General features: G+C 37.6%; 2 protein-coding genes across 3 annotated transcripts in view; one reads left to right on the top strand and one right to left on the bottom strand.

Moving 5' to 3' along the window:
* Window positions 1-273: 273 nt before the first annotated feature.
* On the bottom strand, window positions 274-18339 carry ACTR1A (actin related protein 1A). Its single transcript, XM_026704682.2, has 11 exons — window positions 18208-18339; window positions 15381-15445; window positions 14745-14820; window positions 14170-14295; window positions 11735-11859; window positions 10982-11198; window positions 8295-8387; window positions 7456-7630; window positions 6660-6721; window positions 4341-4381; window positions 274-3686 (listed from the first exon to the last, which is right to left on the bottom strand). The coding sequence occupies exons 1-11, from the start codon at window positions 18253-18255 to the stop codon at window positions 3584-3586; spliced, it is 1131 nt and encodes a 376-aa protein (XP_026560467.1). The 5' UTR covers window positions 18256-18339; the 3' UTR covers window positions 274-3583.
* A 1942-nt stretch (window positions 18340-20281) lies between these two features.
* The window catches only part of SUFU (SUFU negative regulator of hedgehog signaling), a 50439-nt gene continuing 49316 nt past the window's right edge, over window positions 20282-21404 (top strand). Inside the window, exon 1 of one of the 2 annotated variants that reach the window (XM_026704684.2) lies at window positions 20282-20729. In XM_026704684.2, the coding sequence (XP_026560469.1) occupies window positions 20578-20729 (152 nt within the window). In that variant the 5' untranslated portion in view covers window positions 20282-20577. The remainder of the gene's footprint in view (window positions 20730-21404) is intronic. The other variant, XM_026704685.2, reaches the window with a different exon arrangement.

Here is a 21404-nt window from a genome sequence, read left to right as displayed (position 1 = left end):
ATTACTTCCAAAGAGGACACTAACTCTTCAAACAATTTTTTCTTCTTCTGTTTAATTATGCCCAATTCTCAGAGATTGCATGGACACATCCCTGCAATTTTCTTGGCAATGTTTTTTCCCCCAGAAGTGGTTTGCTACTGTCTCCTTCATAGGGTTGAGAGAAAGTGATTGGCCCATGATCACCAAGCAGGCTTTCTGCCTAAGGCTCAGACAAAAATAAGATCACTCAAAGTATTTAAATCAAACAGATTCTCCAAGCCAATAACCACACTGTGTATTAATAATTTTATTTACGTACAGCAGGCAATACCCCACAGTGATTTGTACATCTGTGTGAAGTATAGCATCAGATTAATAAAACCAGTGCTGGGTTTGTCTGTTTAGTATACAATTTTACTGCTTCTGATGTCAAAACAAAGGAAAAATTGCCATGAATTAAAAGAAAGGAAGGGGGTAATCAAGGATTTTTTATACATAGGAATGCTACTTCCACATACATACAGCCATAAACATGAACTAAAACAAATTACAGTAATGGTTTGCCATCCTTCATACCAGTACACGCTGTAGCCCTTATTATTTCCAACTGTCCCTTCATTACTGCAATTACAGTACAAATTTCATTAATACTAAAATCTTCTGTTTTTTTTCAAGTAACTCAAGGCCTCCACAGTAATAGCCTGCACTGGACACATATTTCAAATGCTATACAATTAGAATAAAATGTGACATTACCATAGTGCAAGGTAAGAAATACAGGCTAGGTGCCCTTTTCCTGCAGTGAAAAACCAGTCCTGTGGTCTTCCATGAGAAATCCCAGGTTACCCTGTACATAAATCTTGTCAAAAGAAAGACTAATACAATACTCAATATTTTTTATAACTAGTCTACTGCCTCTAAACCTGCATTTAATTCTGTAGTTACCTAAACTTTGTCTAATGTCAGTACCCCAGGCTTCTACTGTATCTGAACACATTTACAGCCAACAGAAAAAGTATACTTGTGTAGAAAAACAGATCTACCATTCAAGCCTTGATCAACACAACAATGAATTGGCTTGAGCCTCTGCTCTGAAAGCAAATAGTTAAAATCAGAGGAGATCAACTTCTCAAGATCTTGCTTAGACATGCAATGAACTTTTGAATCAAGCATAGCAGAAATTTCATTCCAGTTCCAATAACAAACTAAATGACTTGTTCAGGAAGGTTTAATTAAAACAGTGACTGAAGTGGGAGACTGTTATTTTGTAATGAAGATATGATCTCCTAACAATGTTAATCTTAGATGCTTAAGATACATTCAAGGTAAGAAAACCATACATATATCAGGAAATAAAGACACGGGATATTTTTATATGCAATCATTTGTAGCAGCATTTTAAAAGAATCTTACAAAATGTAGCGTAGTCTTTTTTTTTACTATTTTAACTATTATTCTCAATAAACAGAAACTAGAAAATGCTTTATGCTATTCTTTAGTCTTAGAGGGCTATTAAATGGGCAGTCTTTCAGACTCTTGTCACAGTATAGATTTTCATTAATGAAAATAAGGATATAATGCTGAAATTTCAATATTATTCATTAAAGGAACATTATCACTCTGCCCCCCAAATTCTTTTGTTTTAACAGAAGAAATAGCTATAAAGAACTCTACACATTCCTGTAGTACACAATTATTTATGTAGACGTAGAGAATTGCTGAATTTAGATGTGTTTGTTTTCCTCCCTTGTAAGTCAATGATAATTAAAGACTCTTCTGAAAAATATATCTGCTCTTACACTAAAAGACAACTAAGCAAAACTTACTCAGGGAGAACTGTATCCAGATCTTACCCTATTTTTAACACTAAAGGATGACTGAATAATGCACAAGATGATATGTATTTTATGTGTTTCTATTCAACCTGCTGGCAAAAGAAGCTAGATTTTCCTCCATCCCTTCAGTCAGTATGGATCTTGCTCTTATAAGCACTGAAACAGAGACAAAATGCTACTAAATATCAATTCTGCCTACTTAATTCCTGTGTAATTTTTCTGAGAATGCCAATAACCTACCAAGGAAAACAGGCTTTCAACCAAAACCACAACAGGACCATATTTATAATATATTAATAGCAAACACTCTGCATTTCTACTCAGGGATAATACAAGTTATTTAATTTTTATTTCAGACTATAGTTTCTCTTCCAATATTTGGCTATTGGTAGATGTAAGGCTTCTTTTCTTGATGTCTAATCTTCAAACACTTAAATGGACAAAAATGCAAAAATATTTGGTTTTCAGCAGCAAAGTAAAAAAACATAAGCACCAAAATATGTATAAAAAATAAAAACAAAAATGAGTTCAAAGCAGATTAATTTTCTTTTCTGTAGTATGTAAAATCAGGGGCTGACATTACTTTAGAATACCAACCTTCTGGAGATGACTATTAAACTCAAACATTCTAATACAATTCATTGTTTTCTCATGTGGTACATTCACTAAAGCAACAAATCTAAAAATAATACAGCAGGGTTGGCAAATATTTATATTTAACAAATATTTTGTTAAAACATTAGTGCTAGTATTAAAGTATGAGCAAATACAATATAATAGGACACTGAAAATGGTGGAACTCATTTTAGTAATAGTAGTTCAGCAACCACCAAAACTTCTCAATAAATAAAACAAGTCTAAAAACAATTGCATGACTCCCCATCAAGCTTGGCTAAAGACCCCATGGGCAGAAATTTTGACACAGGCACAATGTTTTTGCATTTCAGAAAGAATCAATATTAACATTTAGAACCTGCATGTTTGGGAAAAGAGAGAGGGTGGGCAGAGGAAGTACAGAATGGGCCAGCAAACACATTTTGGAATCATCTTCCGTTAGTTAAATGTCAGCTGCTTTATTACAGGCTGCCAAAACCAACTGACTAGAAAAGAACAAAGGAAGGCTCTTTCTGATCTACATCATGCATTATAAACTAGTTCCTAAAATTAACTGCTCCAACTATCATATCGTGATTCTGATTCACACACACCAGCCTAAGAATATACATACACGTACAAAGCAGTAAATGGAGTTGTAACAGTTAAGAATGTGCTTATTCGCTTTTCTGCGTATGTCAGGGAAAAAGGTGGGGTGGAAGGAAAACTCTGGATTAACCATCTAAAAATATGTGCTGAGCACTGGAAATAACTATCAATTTCTGTGCTCAGTTTCCACTGGTCAGCCTATCTGAATTTGATCCAATATTAGTTGACATTTTCTATTTCTATCTTATTATTCACTTTTATATTACCCCAAGTTTCTTCTGAGGCATAGTAGGGTTTCTTTCCTTACCCCCAGAGGTTTGTGGGTCACCCAGGGGAAAAAAAGCGCGGGGGGGGAATGGATTTTTCCAGTGGATTAAGTCTCATTTTCACCCACACAACCAGTTTGAAGTCAAAACCCAGTTTTCCCTTTGGCTCTGTGAAGTCCAGGGTGTGCTGGCACCCATATATCCATTCATGCACACACAAACAGAGAACTCCTTAGAGATTCAGAAAAGAGAGTTAAGAATAAGAACAAATATCTAAAGAGATCCCTGAACTTGCCAGGGTTAGAAGGTTTTTCGGTGGATTGCCCAGGAACTGTCTTCCTCATATTCTTTCTTGGAAACCCACATTTTCTTAAATGTGTCAAGTGAAGCCAGGATGGAGCCTCTGCAGAGGAACAAACACAGGAGTTAGATGCATAAATTTTAGGAATAACTTAAAAATCTTTCTAAAAATATGACTAAACTCATAGTTATCAACCTGTTGTTAATGAAATCTAAAGGATGGCCAGGGATTTTTTTTGAAAAGTATGGGAAACAAATAATCAGCATTTAATTTAAATGATCTAAATCCATCTATCATTTATCTATCATCTTTCTGTCTGTCTGTCTGTCTACCTACCTACATATCATCTCTCTCTCTCTCCTATATTATTATTATTATTATTATTATTATTATTATTATTATTATTATTATTATTATTATTATTGGTGTTGTTATTCTGAATCAATTCAATGTAGGAAGAGGGCTTTTTCACTGAAGATTGACGGACCAAAGTCAACTACCTGACTTCTATGTCAAAGCAAGGACTGGAACCTGGATCTTCCAACACCTTAACCACAACATATTAAAAAGTTTGTTTCAAACTTCCCCAAAGAGCAATTATTTAACCACGGTAATTTGTTGTATACCATATGGAGTATAAGACTCTAATTCAGAGTCTTCTTAGGTTTAAATGAGTCACTTTTTATTTTAATAAAATGTGTGGATCCATGTAAAGGCAAATAAAAGTACAATTTCTGCTGCAGGAGATGTACATACCCAATCCATGTAGAATATAATCTCTCTTGAGGAGCAGATATCTAGGGATTAAAATAAAAAGTGAGGAAGATTTAGGAAAAGATCTTTATTGTCCATATACCAAACTTACAAAGCTCTTCTATTACAGGCTATTGGATTTCTTTTTTCTAACAGTCCCAACCAATTGATTTGAAAGCCAGAAAGATACTTATTACTGTGGTTGACAATCTGTTCAAATGACTCTTTGAAGTCTAGAGTTGTGCTTACCTGACACACTGAACCATGAATCATCTTTACCACATTTTAACCTAGTGTGTTTATTAACATAATCCCTGATTTATGATTGTGTAGGTCATCTAAATCCTGAAAATTCATAAACTATAAGCTGGTTAACCATAGGTAGCTGCATTATACAACCATAGTAATAGTAATTTAACTCTTTCCAAATTAATTTATCACTCTGAACAACTTCAAGAGAGACAATGGTGAGGATTTTGAGATTTATAGTTCAGCAGCATATGAGGGCCACAGAAATCACATTACTGCTTTACAGGTTTCATTGGCAGAATGAAGAGCTGGCTCATTGATAATTCCTCTTTCGACAAGGAAAAGACTTGAGTTTGCCCACAAGTGCTACAGACAGTTGTCCCTCACAATGAGATGACAAGACAGTGGTCTCAGGCAGGTTAAGAGCTCCAAAGGCAAAGGAATAGCCCTCTTGCTCAAACTGCAGTTGGTTCCTTTGAAAAGACACTAAGTTCACATACTTCCTTTTAATCACTTTCAGAAATTTCAGCTATTGGGAACTTTTAGATTGACATATTTTACAAAACTGAGTGAGATCAGTTGTTAGCTAAACATATTTGAACTTCAAATTTAAGAGCTTAAAACAATATTTTTAATAAAAGCAAAAAAGGAGATTAAATCTTTAATTTTAGAAAGTATATTTTTGAGAAACAGATTTTTAAAAAATGAGCGTGAGGGGGAATTAGAAGAAACTAAAGATTACAATTAAAGGAGATGACTCAAACTTAATTTATAAATATAGAACAAAGCAAAATATTTTAACGTTGGACATAACAAAGGGTAATTTTTGAACAATAGATCCCGAAGTTAATTTTACAAGTGTCTGCCTTTATGGATAGACTGTGTCCAAAATAAGTTATGGAACAAGTTCTAGACGAAACTGAGACAGAGTTGAAGGTAGATTTAAAAATGCCAGACTACAAGAATGACACAAAAGTATGTTACAATGGACATGCAAAAAAACCTGGCTGACATTCTAATGATAAAAATGTATTAAAAGAACAAATAAAGAGAGTGACCTGCATAATTTTCCTAACTCTGTCCACAGCCAAGAGTTCAATCCTGACTGTCTCAAGGTTGACTCAGCCTTCCATCCTAAGTAAAATGAGTAAGTAAAATGAGGACACAGATTGGTGGGGGCAATATGATGAATGCTCAGTCATCATAAAAAACTGCTCAGAGAGCACAGTAAAGCACTGTAAAATGGTATATAAGTCTAAGTGCTATTGCTATATTCAATTGACAAAAAGGCTTGTTAAGGTTTTGAAGAATTTTGTGAGAAGAGATAAACAAAAAGTGGGGGAAAATCAAAGGTTTAAAACATTACTTGAAGGAATTCACTCTACTCTTACTTAGAAGTAAAAAGAAGGAATATATGGTTTATTTGAGCAAGGGTAAAATATATATATTGTTATATCTGGCAACCCTTAATTAACTTTTGCTGACATCAGGACTGAAATGACATTTTTATGGATTTGTTTATAAATAAGAAATGGGATATGGAAAGAAGAGATGATTTGATGTATTTTAAGAGAAGGCAATAAGTTATTAAAATTGTTTGTAGTTATGATGGTGGTAAGTCACTTCTGCATATATTTCTTTACTTTTCCTCTACTATACTTTTTTCTTTTCTATTTTCTTTATTTTGTGTACCTTCTGCTCTTTTATTCTTTTTTTCAGTTTGTATTAATTTTTATTGTTGTAATCGTGTTAATAAAATTACAGTGAACAAAGAACATATTGTTTGGGTGATATCTGAGTAGATGATAGTTAAAACAGAGTATGGTAGGTTTCTTAGGTCCTTTAATGTGAGGATTATATGGTTGTAACGTGTCACCCCCTTGATCACCAGGGTTGAATCTGCTTATCTAGCTGGTATCCCCTTCCTCCTTCATTGCTCCATGTGCATCCCTCCCGCAGTTGCACAATTGGTGGAAAAGAATATCCATCCCAGATAGGAGTGTACTGATCTTCAGGCAAACGTTTACAATAGTTGTGCTCCCCTGCTACAACCTCCAAACAAGCTCTACATACCCTGATTTTGACATCTTTAGGGGCCAGTTTCTTTACTTCACTTAGAAGCCTATCGCCAAAACCTGAAATTATAAGCAATAATTTCAGTTAACAACCTAGGGTATTATAAAGTAATCTAGGTTTCCTGAAAACAAATCTAGAATCAACCAAACAATCTCTGAAACAACATCTACATCTTCTTCCTCAGTAATAAAGGAATACATGAAATGTATTAATAATAAACTTAACCAGGGGATCCCCAACCCCCAGGCCATGGACAAATCTGTGGCCCTTTTGGCAACCAGGCTGTGTCTGTTGTCAACTAGGCTGTGCAAGCGTGCAAAGCTTCAATTTGCGCTTGGGTAGGACCTAGGTTGAGCATGCAAAACCATCCCCTCCCCCCTGCTGCCACCACCTCCGCTACTGCTATTGCCGGCCCGTGGAGCCAGAAAGGTTGGGGACCGCTGAACTACACGGATCAGATCAATAATAGAATAGGAAAAATCATTTAAGCACACAAAAACTGCATTTCATTAATATTAAAAAAGAGACTTATTGGGAAATGCTATGACTATTTTCCCAGAAATATGTGAATCTAGCCTGCGGACTTCCAGTTCTTCCAACAGGGCTGGAAGAAGATTTTTCTGGAAACATTTTTTGCCTACTTCCAGGAAAAAGAATTACATGGAGTGCTGCCATTATTTACTCCCAAGAAGCTAATATTATTTTCAATAGCTTCAAAGAAGATGAGGGGACAAGTTTAAAGTTAAGTTCAAACCCCACATGTTTATAAAGTCAAATAAGCATCAGAAGGAACCTTTGAAGAGCGTGGAGCCTCCGGAGAGCACAATGTTGGAAAAGAGAGTTCGCCTTAAGTCCATATCAGACTTCTGAATTGCAAAAACCAGAACTTCATGCAATCCCTCACATTCTTCTCCAATCAGATCTGGACGGAACAGTAATTCAGGAGCCCTGAATCGGGCAGGACCAATCTGCAAAGAGAACAAGAATGTCGGGATTCTGGTTTGTATATAGGAATCTTATTTCCCAGATTGAAAAACTGTGTCACATGAATATTCTTACGCTCATACAAAGACTTTCTTCCCGCCCCACTAGTCAAATCTAAAAGGACCCTTAAACATAATAAGAAGCGCAGAGTCAAGGACCTCCTCCTCTTCGGTACGGTGGCGATGAACTCATATAAATTGCTCTCTTTTAAGATTCTACAGTCTGATGCTGTCCAAATGTTTTGGACAACTCCAACACAAGGTCAGCTTTTTCACTGACATATCAAGAAGGTATGATGAGAACTGAAATTCAAAACATTTGAAAACTGGTAGATTTCACATTTTATTCTACAACTTTGAGTAAACGAAACTACAAAAGCTCTTATTGTAAAGAATACAATCTTACCAAGATTGTGTCAGATGACTGACACCAAAAGTATCAGTCATACCAATCCACTGAGATACAAAGGAGAAGAGGAGGGAATGGTAACTCAAAATAAACGAAGAGATGATTAAAAGATGAATGAACTTAAGTCAAGACCATTTATATTCTAGAATCCTGAAGGAGCCTGCAGGTACTGTATCACTTCAGAGCCCTTTCCCATGAATTCTTTAGGGAATATTTAAATTATGTGAAGTTTTAACAAACCTCAATGGTGCTTCCATCAGGAAGGTAATATTGAGCTTTTTCAGTTTCTAAAGTTTCATCCTTCTGAGGGTTTATCGACAGGTAGCAAGCCCGCTGTGGAGGAATGACAAGCCAAGATAATAATCATCAACATTCCAACAAGCAGCCCACGGTAAGACAATGTTCATTTAGACACTCCACATGTACTGTCATTCAATAGTTTTTTGCCTTTTGGAATTGTTTTTATTTCCACCTCTAACATGCAAGGAGCCTCACCATCCAAACAATGTCATAAAATTGTTAACCATTTGGTGATTAAAAATGAAAAATTCTAGAAAATTTATTAATAACCAGCAGTTCTACAAAGAAAATCCAGAGAAGCAAAGCTCTCCAGTAGACATTATTTTGTGGAATACAGATGAATCTATAAGATGGAGTTTTCAATATAAATAGCCTCATTCAGCAATGATACAAAGGACATAAAAGAGCTTTTGTAGTGTATTTCCCTTACTACACCAAACAGCAATTCTGTAGTAAAACAGTATATCACCTCCTTCCAGCTGATCACATAGTAGATGGTAAGGTAAAGGTTCCCCTCACACATACGTGCTAGTCGTTTCCAGATCTAGGGGGCGGTGCTCATCTCCGTTATAAAGCTGGAGAGCCAGCGCTGTCCAAAGACACCTCTGTGGTCATGTGGCCGGCATGACTAAACGCCAAAGGCACACAGAACGCTGTTTTCCTCCACACGTCCCATTTTTTCCCTCCCCAATATCCAGAAGCACTCTGCAGGCCAAAAACGGGCCCATTTTTGGCCTCCCAAACCCTCCACATGTCCCATTTTCAAGGAGGGCAAAAATGGAACCCGCAGAGGCAAAATATTTTCCAATTATTATTGCTGGCCAAAAATTGGCCCGTTTTTGGCCTGCAGAGTGCTTCTGGATACCGGGGAGGGCAAAAACAGGACATACGAAGGGTTCGGGAAGCAAAAAACAGGCCCATATTAACTCTATAGGATGCACAGACATTTCTACCCACCTTTTGGGGGGCGGGGGGAGTGTGTCTTATAGTCCGAAAAATAAGGTAAGTCACTTTTCTCAACCTGGAGATTGCCACTGAGAACTGGAAGATATCAAGTTGAAGAAGTGGAACAACCCCATATGATTACTTTATGATTACAATAAGGTACACAAAACTCTCAGAATATACGATTAAAATGGTTTATTAGTACACCAGAATGGCATATTCTGAGTGTCTCATGTACATTATTGCAGTAATCCTGTAACATAAACTAGCTCTATTATCTGAGGCGAGTTGCTTGAATGACTAGAGAAATTATACTTTTAGTAGTGCTACTTCAATTGTAAAATTCACTCTTCAGGGAGGCTTATCTAACCCTATTTTGTTATAATTTTAAGATAAGACTTCTGCAATTTTCCAAGGCTGAATCTTGCTTGCTTTCTTCCTTTATGTGAAATTTCAACTTTTTGTAGTGTTCTACAGTGCTTTAATTTTATTAATATTGTGAGCAACCTGAGAAGGACAACTTGTAAATATTAAGAAACTAAAATAGAGTTTCTATGTTTTAAACACATAGATAAAGAAGTAATGCCTTTCTAGAATAACCTAGTAGCTTAATTATGGAACAGAAATTGGAATGAAGTAACTGTTTTCCACTCATTTTCTCAAGTATCATAATATAACATAACCATTGACTGTTGTAGTTAAAGTTTTTATGTCAAAGTTGAAGTATCTATTAATAAGAATTAGGCACATCTTCTTTGTTATCTTTGGCTTTTGTAGAGCTCAGAAATCCTTCTACATAAGGAAAGTTTATAGTCAGAAGGGCTAAGAATCCTGGATATACTTAACTCTCTGGTAGCTTTCCCAAACAAGACCTGGCAAACAGCTTTGTCTAACTCCGATTTTTATTGCTATGATGTTCCTATTGCTTCTCTAGTAAACAAATTCTGTATTCCTGACCTAACCCTAGCCCTAATCCTGATCCAATGTTTAAACAGACAGCGAAAGCTTGCATATTAGCCATAAATCTTCTGATCTACCAGTGACAAAATCCTTGACTTGATGTAAAATACAATGAAATTTGATCCTAAAGATTAGTATATTTGCTATGCTGTGTGTTTTTAAAATTGTTATCTGGACTCAGACACCAGCTAATAATTTAAAAGGATTATATAATGGAATACAACCTTTTTAGAAAGTGATATTTACGGAAATGTCTGAAGGCTTTTCCTGTTTTACCTTATTTTAACAAAAGAACTCCCATATATAGGCAAGAAGCCAAGGTAAGAATATTCTATTTGTTTTTTAGATGGGATAGCTTTCTAAGCACCAAAGGTTTCTGATAAGCATGATAATTTTAAAAACTGCAATCTTGTGTCTACTATATGAATTTGTACAATTACAGAAGAATTAGGACTGTAATCATATCACTTCTCTGAACATAGTGATTGGATTGAGATTAAAGTAGAACTAAGGGAAGATAGCCTTCAAGAGCCAAAAGAAAGCAGTTCTGCACCATAGATGTAATTTAAACGGGCTCATTTCCCCATCTTTTCTTGTAATCTGGATAGACATTAGCAAATGCTTTGACATATATCAGCCGTAACTGCTCAATCCACCCTCCTCTGCTCAGTACCTTAAAACAGAAGAGACCCCAGAATCAAAAACAAAGGGCATCCATGCACCTCTTTTATGGTTTTGACGATCTCAAATTCAGATGATGTATGGAAGTCATAGCCTTCCTTCCGGAGATAGAGGCGAAGAAAACGAGAGACATCACGGCCAGCTATGTCAATTCGCATAATGGAATGGGGCATTGCAAAACCTTCATAAATAGGTACTGCATGGCTGACCCCATCCCCAGAGTCCAACACCACCCCTGTAGTTCGTCCTGTTGCATAACTACAGAAAGGAGAAAATCAACAGTATTTGACGGATAATCTGTAACACTTCCAAGAAAGCAATTGCCCCAGCATAATTCTATTCTAATGTACCTAGAAATAACTAAACAGCAATCTTTATGATAGAAAATCAGTGATAGTAAGTGATGTATTATTACATCAATAATGTAATACTGATGTAATGAAACATCACTTATCATCAAATTAAAACAGAGGAAATTATAAATTCACTATGAAGAAGTGTGGCATTGGGCCAATTCTCCAGAATACTAACAGAATGGATTTTTACTGCTTCTTCTGTATTTGCCTATGATATAAATCTCTTCATTTAATTGTAAAGACATCTTTGAGAAAATCTTTTTTTTTTAAATCAAGGTGCATATTTAGTTAGAAATAAGTCTCAATGAACAAAATATATTTGCGTGTGCATGTAGAAAATCTCCTTGATCATTTCACGTACGAAGCAATGCAATAAATTGCAAAAATTAGTTTCTCTTCCAGGTTGGGCTTTAAAACTGGTATAGGCAAGATACTTACAGACTAAGCACAGCTTGCATAGAGATGAATAGAGCTGGCACATTGAAAGTCTCAAAGAAAACCTCAGCTGCTCGTTCACGGTTCTTACGAGGATTCAGCGGTGCTTCCGTCAAGAGCACAGGATGCTAGTGATTAGGAACACAAGTTAGCCATTACTCCATGGTCAGTGGAGACTTCCCAAGTTTTCTAGCATAAAGCTTTAACAGTCTATTTCTTCTTGTATCTATGCATTTGGAAGGCTGATCCAACCAAAAGGGGATTGTGAAGTAATTCTTATACTAGGACTACCATATGCAAACTGCAAAAATTAAGATGACCATAGATGGTAGCACATAGCACTTTCTAGTATTTTTGGAGTCCAGACATGGTAACCTTACATATAATAAATAGCTACCCATCATGGATGAGGAATTTGTATTATCAATATATAGTCAATATGACCAATGGTGAAGAAGGCTTGAAAGTTGTAGTTATGAACATTTGCAAAACTATAAGTTCCCCTTCCATTCAGGTATAGGTATATACATATCTCTATAGATTAAGCACTTGAACTTAATAGCATGTCAGCTCTGCCCAGAGCAATATTTGGATAAGAAACCATGAGAATTGTTATGAGCTGCTACAAAAATAACCTGAGAATTTGGACAAAATAATATAAAAAGTTTTATATCCTTTCTCTTTTAGAAAGAACCTCATGAAATAAAGAAATTTGCCTTAACCTCACTCGTGGATCACAAAGGTAGCAACTACAAAGAGCCTATATTACCTTCCTCCCTACAATAAAGAATTCAGCTGAAGAAGAAAAGATGAGTTATGCTTTTGCCTATTTCTATTAACAGATACAGGAAGGCGGCAGTTATAGGATCCTGCACAAGCAATAACTTCACCACAATGAATACAAATGCCTATTCCCAATACCCATTTTATTGTTATTAGAAAATTGATCCCTTCTACTATTTGCATTTACCCACCTTTCAGATAGATAGATAGATAGATATTGTAAGTCTTAAACTAAGAACTTCCCTTCCCCTCTTCCAAAACTGTCTCAAATGACAAATAGTGCCAATTATAGCACTGAATTAAAAAAAAATCAATTAGACCAAAATTCATTTGAGTAAATAGTCAAATAATTGCGTTATTAGAATATCAGTATAAGGAATAACCTGAGAGGGCTAAATAATATTAGGAAAGGATGATGTATGCTACCCAAAAATTCAATGGGGAGATTCCCACATCCATTATTTGATATAGGAAGAAAATTTCAAATGAGTTTTAGCCACTGCTTCAAACTGATAACAACTTTGCAGAATCTATTATGCTAAAAGAGTTCTTACTAATTATTGTCTGATTCATAAAGTAATTCAAATGAGACTAAAAAATGTACAGTGGACACAGATATAAAAATAGCTCTTTTTAAGCACAGGTTTAAATGAATTTTTTTCCTCTAGTTATGGTAGACAGAGGAGCTATTAAGTTGAAAGCCACGGTAGCGCAGTAGTTAGAATGCAGTACTGCAGGCTACTTCTGCTGCCTGCAGGCTGCCTGCAATTTAGCAGTTCAAATCTCACCAGGCTCAAGGTTGACTCAGCCTTCCAGCCTTCCGAGGTGGATAAAATGAGGATTCAAATTGTTGGGGGCAATATGAGACTCTGTAAACCGTTTTGAGAGGGTTGTAAAGCATTGTAAAGTGGTATGTAAATCTAAGTGCTATTGCTATTGAAAGGCCATGCTTGTGTCCCCTGATATATTAAATCAGAAAATGTTAATCCATTTTTGTTAAATATATTATAATGACTGAAGTCACAGATTACAACATCTTACAGTTGTTTGGTTTTGACTTAATGTAATGCACAATTTCAGCCATGACATACTCAATAAACTACTGCTTATTCTCTGCATGAATCTAATATTCCGATTCAGGCTAAGCCAAAATAAATTGGTACATATTCTTACATAATACCTATTCTCACATTGTCAATATGGAGCAAATCGCAATATTGCTTGGCACCATGTGTATAAGACTTCAGGTTAGATATGACTATAAATCCCTACTCTTCCTGAAACTCATCACCACATTCAGAAATAAGCTAACAGCAGAAGCTTCACTCCTAGAAATGTATACTCCTAGATAATTTTCTAGACATGGAAGACGATCAATATGCTCTAAAATGTATGTACACTCTTGAATTAACTCTTGGCTGTGCTTTTCCTAGCCATGAGATTGGAATGCACCTGGTGGGCTTATAAAACAGCTGTCTCTGGTCTTTCCAGTTTAATTCTTACCTTGTGAATCTAACCAATAAAATGGTTATCCCTTGTGAAGTGAATTGAACAGAATAAAAAATACTAATTGAATTGGCATTGAGATTGAAAAGCAGACACAGGTTTTTCTCTTATTTGGTACTCTGGAGCTTAGAGAAAGAAAGGTAGCTCACTTCTTCAGAGAATGTCTGGAGTTGATCTTTTGAGTACACATACTGCCAAATGCGCTCCATATCATTCCAATCCTTCACTATACCATGTTCCATTGGGTACCGTATAGAAAGAAGACCTCTATGTTCCTTAAGAAAATTAAACAAGATAGCCAATCAGTCAGAGAAGGAGATATATAAACATACATTGAGTTGCTGACAAGATTCCCAAATATAACAACCACTAAATTTACAATGGAAATCACACTTGTAAACATAGCAGAAGAAATGTGTTCATCATGCAACAAACCTTTATTTTTATCATAACAGCAACTGTGTGGTTGATATATATGTGTTCATAATGCATATGTTTCATTCTGTATAGATATATGTTTATTATTACTATAATCCATTTGAGTTCATTCAGAAATACAAATATAAGTCTAAGCAAATGGCTAGAACCCAATCTGTTTATTAGAAGGAACATAGCAACGATAAATATCAGACTCTGTTTAGTTGAAAAGCATAGGCTGTTTCTCAATTTCTGGTGACGCTAAAAAAAGAATAAAAATCCAGTCAAATCAATATAGTGATCTTACCTCTGCTTTTGGACCAATGAAAATGTCACCTTCCAAAGCTCCAGCCATAACTCGGACATGCTTTGGTCTGCCAACACTGAAATAAGTACCACAAAAGGGAAAAACCAGATCTGAGTTCAAGTATTCACTCAGGAAAGGCCATTCTAGAATTGTTAGATTAAGGTGCTGCAGCCTGAACTGAGTGGTTGAGTTTAATATCATAGGATGTTTTATTTTATCCCTGGTTATTAAATAAGCACAATGTACACATCACATTAATGCTTAAATCTGGTTCATGCTACAGAACTAATCCAATATCAACTATCTTCAAAATCCACCATAGGATTAATGAAGAAAGTACTTTGTTCTGCTTCTTATAATAAGCTAAAGGATTCTAATTTGCTGCAAGCAGCAAATTGTAAATATCCTTAAAATTCCAAATCCATGAGAAGGTATTTCTGAGCCTCCCCAAACCCTCAGTATTAAGGGATTCTTCATCCTATAGGCCACGTAATAGCCTAACTGAAGCTATGCACAAAAAATGTGTGTGTTCAACTGCCAGAGCCAGCATAAATTAAAAGTCTCAGGCTGCTTCTTGCAAAAAATGTTCACAGTAGGAAATTATGGATCAGCAGCCAAAATTATGAGAATACTTACTAGTTTGGAAAGCAGTATTTAGGTATTTGATCACCTGCAAAGCCAGCTTTAATCATGCCAGAACCCTGTTGGGATAAAAAATAAAGACCATCAGGTGAAATGAGATAATTATTCATGAGCATCTTGGCTCCAAAACTATGAACACACAACAGTCCAAATTTAGCACCAGCCTTCTTTTTGAGACCCTTCAATGAAAACTTTACCCAATAAATTCCAGGATTAAAACTGTATGACCTGTTAGTGAATCTATGTGACCACTAGATGGAGCACATTCCATTATCACACTTATGCAGCCTCAGACCACCCAAGAATAATTTCTTTGTGTGGGACAAAAGGTTTTAGCTTAGAACTAGATAGTAAGACAGAAGTACAAGAAACAGGAAAGATCCAGTAAACAGCACTGAATCACATCACCCTAATAACTTACAGAACACTGAAGCATTTGCCCCTCTGTATAGGAATTTATGAAAATAATATGCCAGATGCAGCTCGGTTCAAATAGCAAACTTGCCAGGTTGAAATCGTGTTGGCTTATTTAGGACTCAGTGGCAGGATTTGCAGGAGATGTTAAAACTTTAGTAAGTAAATAATGGTTAATTTGACTGTGGATAAACATGCTATATGAACATAGCTTTGAAAATAATAAAATTTCAAGTGAGTCAAACCAGAATCCTGGTGAATTTATGCACATGTTCATATTCTTTTCTAAGCAATAATAGAGAAATTACTTGCAATTGCCTTCTTCTAAGATTTTTTAAAAATTGCCTATGATAATTTACAGCAAACTTTGAATAATAAAAAATAACCTATCTACTGTGTTGTGTAAACAGGTCTTTAAAATAAGTTTTAACAGCTGTGCCGAACAAAATCAAATATCTTTATTAAGGTCTGACCAGCTTTTACAATTAAAAATACAGTAAAACAAAGGTTTAACACAACTATTAGTCATTAGGGAAGAGGAAAAAAATAATGGGATAGTACAACAGCATGTCTAATTAAACATTTTTTGTGAAGTTGTGTGAACTTGGTAAAAAAAGAATGGCCACTTTATATATAAGTGTTGGGTTAGTGTCCCTTAAAAAATAATAAACATAAAATTTACCTGCATGGCCTTCATGTTTGGAAATGATTGGTGCAATCAAAGCCTATTTGGGGGCATTGTACAAGGGGCATTGTATGAGAACATGGGTGAGTTTCTACCTTCCTAGAACCAGAAGGTAGTTCAAGTCTCTGTGAATAAGGGATCTCCATGAAATCTTCCAAGTGGGGCCAATGTGACTGCATCAAAACAGACTCTAGAAAAGGCCCATCTAATTTTGCTTAGTGTTAAAACTGTTGGAAGTATCCCGCAATGGAGGACTTGTGATAATCTAAATGCCGATAGGATTCAGGGCACTAGTGTTAAATGCAGAACAAAAAGATTCTAACAGTCTTCCAGAAATTAAAGAAAGGCAGAAACAGATTAACTTTTACAGGGAAGGAATCCATCTCACCACAGAAAAGGCTCTGCTCCCTATTCCCAACTACCTAGCCTTTTTCAATTAATTTAGCATACAGAAGAATCCCTGAATCACATCATATATTAACATTACAGACCTATTCTTCTAGCAAGCAGTTTTTCCTATAACCTGGTTGTAAACCATGTGGAAATTTATAGGTACAAAGTCACTATTTTGAACTGTACCAGAAAACAAAAAAGGCTGCTGGGCAGTGAGTTTATAACCCCAAACTCCATAAATGATTGAACATAACATGGAAATCTGAGGGTTTACTGAGATGAATACTAATTACCAATTACTAAATCCTATCTTCCAGGGTTCAAAGATGTATGCATCACAGCAGTATCCATTAAAAAAAAAAACCAGAATAAACGCTTTGGATCACAAGCGCAGCCCTTGTCTACTGGTATTTACTGAACTGATTTGAGGCGCTCTCTGAGCTTGGCTGTTTTCTTGAAGACGGTTCATTACCCAAGCTAGGTAAACATCCTTCATTAGTGCTAGCCTAGCCTAACTCCAAATATTCTCTTTTCTTGACCCTTCCTTTCGCAGGCTTTTGCCTAAGCTTGGGGAAAAAATTGCAACGTTTAATCATATGAGCTTGATTCTTAATGCGACGTTGTTTTTTTTCAGGGTCACAGAGAAATCTGAAAAAAAAAAAACGAGAGAAAGAAGCCTGGACTGGATCTTTAAAAAAAAAAAGGTTTCCCCACTGCACTCCCTGTTTTACAGAAAGAGCAGCGCTAGCGATACACAGCAGTAAAAATACACCAAGGCAAAAATGAAGGATTGCTAGGCAGCTTTCCGCGGGCCCAGCTACCCAGCCCAGGCCATTCCCTCGCCGCTTTGACAGAATGAGCGGGTCAGAACAAAACGGAGCCCTTAAAGGTCAAAAAGAACGAGTAGCGGAGCAAACGCGCCAATAATCGTGCACGAACTCTCCGAAAAGGCGGGGCGATCTCCCTCGCGAAACGCGAACCGATGACGCTGCAACGGGAATCTGCCGAGGGGGACCAATCAGAGAGCGAGGAGCTCAACAGGGCGTGGATTTACCTGCTCTGTTGTTCTGCGGGCTGCGCCGTTCTACTGTTGAATGGCAAAGGCATCGACCAACGAGAACGTGGGCCTGGGTCATCGAGGAGGAAAGAGCCCAACTTCGGTGGGCTATGGCTAGGGAGAGTGGATTGCCCGAAGGCGGGGCGGAAACAGAAAACCACGGGCTAACAGATCCGCTGACTGGTTTCTATGAGGAGCAAAATGCCCACCGTGCCAATCTCCCCCGCCCCCACCTTCTCACACCGCAGAGACAGAATTACGCTCGGACTCACATTATCAATCACCACCGGCTGATTCGCGATCACATCGTAGGATTCCATGGCGAGCGCCTATGCGCCGCCGGCGACACCCACTTCGGTTACTGCCAAGCAAGCGACAGCTCAGGGGGCAGAGCGCATGCTCAGAGCACAGGCAAAGCTTGCCGGGAAAGCGAGTTTCTATAGAAATTACCATATCTGGCGCTTACCCCCCTCCCCCAATGGTTGGTGGATGAATGATTGAATCTATTTATTTGTTCTAGTAAGTTAGAGTACCGATTTGCAAAACTATTTTTGTCCTGGAAAGGAATAAAAGGTATTTATAATCAATGAAGAAATCGTAAGATTTTTGATATCAGCATATCAGTTTTAAAAAACCTCTTTCACACGCATATTGAATGCTGTATGTGCTGGTGCAGATATACTGTATATAATATATTAGGGTTGCAATATTTAGTCATAAAGAAATCCAGAAAACTCTAGCCACTTTGCAGCCATCTAGTGACTATATGAAATATTTGGAGACCAGTTATGATAGGGCTAATGTACCTTGTATTTTTTTCAAGTGTTTAGTGGTCCACTTAATATAAATTCCAATGCAAATACAGCGATTATCCCTTTATTCGGATTCTTGTAGCTTTTCCCCTTTTACTATGCAAGTAAAGGACTGTTATAATACATTTGTAGATTTCACTAATTTTGGGGGGCTGAACTGCTTTCACTTTTGATATGGGGGAGGGAAAGAAAAAATTAGGTCTTATCAGGACAAAAGGTCAGAGGATGTTAATATCTTTTGGATGTACTGCATTCAATTATTTTATTTCAGTTCATAGAAGGAATTATACTTCTCTTCTATGGAAACGTTTATATGGTCCACTGCAGTGATGTGAACAAATGTGACACTTAAAGTAAAGCCCCTCTTAGTTGCCACATTCATTCATAACATTAACTGAAATGCATCCACTTGGGCTGCACATACTTTAACAACTGGTTTGCTGAAAATGTGTGTGTGCGCACCCCCCCTTCAGAATTCCCCATATCTTTGGAATTCTCTGGGTAGAGAACATAAGATGAACCATCCTTTTAAAAATCTCACATATATACATCTATTAAAGAGGTGGAGGCAGAAAATTGCACAATACATGTTGAAATGACTCCCCAACTGCAAGCAATTTTTAAGACAAATCCAGCCTAAGCTACTGGTAGTATTAAAATGTATTTCCCAATGAATTGTTAGGAATGTAATCCTCATAATTCTGTATCAGTGTGTGGTTAGATTTTCACATTTTAAACAAAAATCTAATGGTTAACAAGTCACAATGATTTTATTTGCTGCAGCACACTAAGCACAAACAAGCATATTTATATAAAGATTACATATGTAATTACATTTATTATATTAGGTATGAATCACACCACTTGAATAAATAGGGGGTGGTTGACTGGGAAAAAAGGCCTCATTCCATGCTATCCATCTCCTTGGTTCTGGTTTTTGCATTAGTTTTAAATTTTTAATGTGCACAAATTTAAATTATTAAATGCTTTTCTATTCATCCTTTTACATTCTATAAACTCCCCAGAATCGCCCTACCGGGGAGATGGACAACATTCAACATAATAGAATAACTTTATTATCACTTTAAATGTACACCGATCTGCATGCAATAAAATGACATTTCGTTGCATATAGGGTCTCTCAAAGGGTCACTACCTCCAATATACTGTTTCTATACTGCAATCGTGGATGATTCCTTAGGAGATAAAACTCTCTTCACCCTAGGCTGGATTCATACAAATCTTCTTTAAAACTCGGATTTGATAAAGGAAGCAGAGTTCCCCTGGATACACACACATGGCAAGCTATGTCCCAAAGGTGCTTTTTTTTCTAGAGGCAACTGAACTTTCCCAGAAAGTCCAGTTACTTCTAGAAAAAAACAACCACCACCGTTTGGACAACCATGACCTGGATGCCTGAGAATCCCCAAAGACACATTTCAAGCTAGCAATTCAATGACGGCTTGCCGCGCGACATCCCTCCTTCTGCCCACTCCGGGCAAGAAAGCGTCAGCAATGCGAGCTAAGCGACGCCAGAGGTCAGAAACGCGTCGGCGGAGAAGGGGGTGGGACACCGGGTGGAGGCGAAGGTGGGATTATGTCAGCCTCGTCTTCCACTACAGTGTGATTGGCGAAGTCGGTGGCCTATCAAGACTGGAGTCGGGGTGAGTGGGGGGACGCTTTTCTCCTGCTGCTGGGCCCTGCCGGGGTCGCGAAAGGAGTTTGGAGCGACCTTTGGTTTGTCTGCGGGGGTCGGGATCGTCCCGTCCCCCCACCCCCGCCACCCGCTCCGAGCGACGTCGCTTCCCTCCGTCCTTCACGGGTTCCCTCATGGAGACCGTCGCCCCTGTTGCTCCTGGCCCCGGAGCGGGACCGTTTCCCTCGCTTTTCCCCCCGGGGCTACACGGGATCTACGGCGAGTGCCGGCGACTGTACCCGGAGCAGCCCAATCCCCTGCAGGTCACGGCGATTCTCAAATACTGGTGAGTGGGAAGGGTGGAGAAGGAGCTGGTTCCGATTCGAAGGCTTGTTCCGCGGGTGACTTCGGGGAACGATCGCGGCATTTTGGGAAAGAGGCCTCGGGGTCTCCTGACCGAGTTTGGGCCTGGGCGAGGGGGACCGGTGGGCGACAAAGGGCGAGGGGTCTGGCTCCTTGGACGCGGTCCGCCGAGGTTGGAAAGGTGATAAGTGTGCGCGCGCGTGTGTGTGTGTGTGTGTGTGTTGTGAAGGAGGATCTGTCGGAGAACTGGGAGTGGCTAAGAGTAGTAGAAGGGTCTTAAGTTTTGGGGTCGCTTGTGGTACAGTACTTGGGTGGGAGATGGTTGTTTTGGGGGAGAGGAGGAAAAGTTGTTGGAGCGGAAGATACCTTATTAGAGCACCATGGCATCATGCTCAAAACCTTGTGGCAGCGGTTTGGGAGTTGTGGTCCAAAAACAGTGAAATGACACGGGATTCTGGCCTGCATTCAAATCTAAATCCTGCTCGGTTGAAACCCAGATTTTAAAAATGACTCCGAATTATAAATTGTAATTATTTATGGGTTAATATCCTGATTCATGTCTGTGTATGAAGAATAGGGGAGTGTTTGGAGAAACAGCTTGAGCGGATAAAGGGTTTACATTTTGTTAAGCTGAATTTTGCGTGCAACATAGATTGAA

This window comes from Pseudonaja textilis, chromosome 4 (genome assembly GCF_049901715.1).
Source record: "Pseudonaja textilis isolate UNSWEBS1 chromosome 4, rPseTex1.2, whole genome shotgun sequence".
Lineage (NCBI taxonomy): Eukaryota > Metazoa > Chordata > Lepidosauria > Squamata > Elapidae > Pseudonaja > Pseudonaja textilis.
This window is presented reverse-complemented; position numbering and strand designations above follow the sequence as displayed.

What these genes read in the sequence shown, in the direction of transcription:
- ACTR1A (XM_026704682.2), bottom strand. Translation starts at nt 18,255, where the DNA reads ATGGAATCCTACGATGTGATCGCGAATCAGCCGGTGGTGATTGATAAT. An exon ending in AGCCGGTGGTGATTGATAAT is followed by an intron (nt 15,446 to 18,207) that starts GTGAGTCCGAGC and finishes TTATCCCAACAG; the next exon opens with GGTTCTGGCATGATTAAAGC. An exon ending in AGGCTCCACGCTCTTCAAAG is followed by an intron (nt 6,722 to 7,455) that starts GTTCCTTCTGAT and finishes TTATAATTTCAG; the next exon opens with GTTTTGGCGATAGGCTTCTA.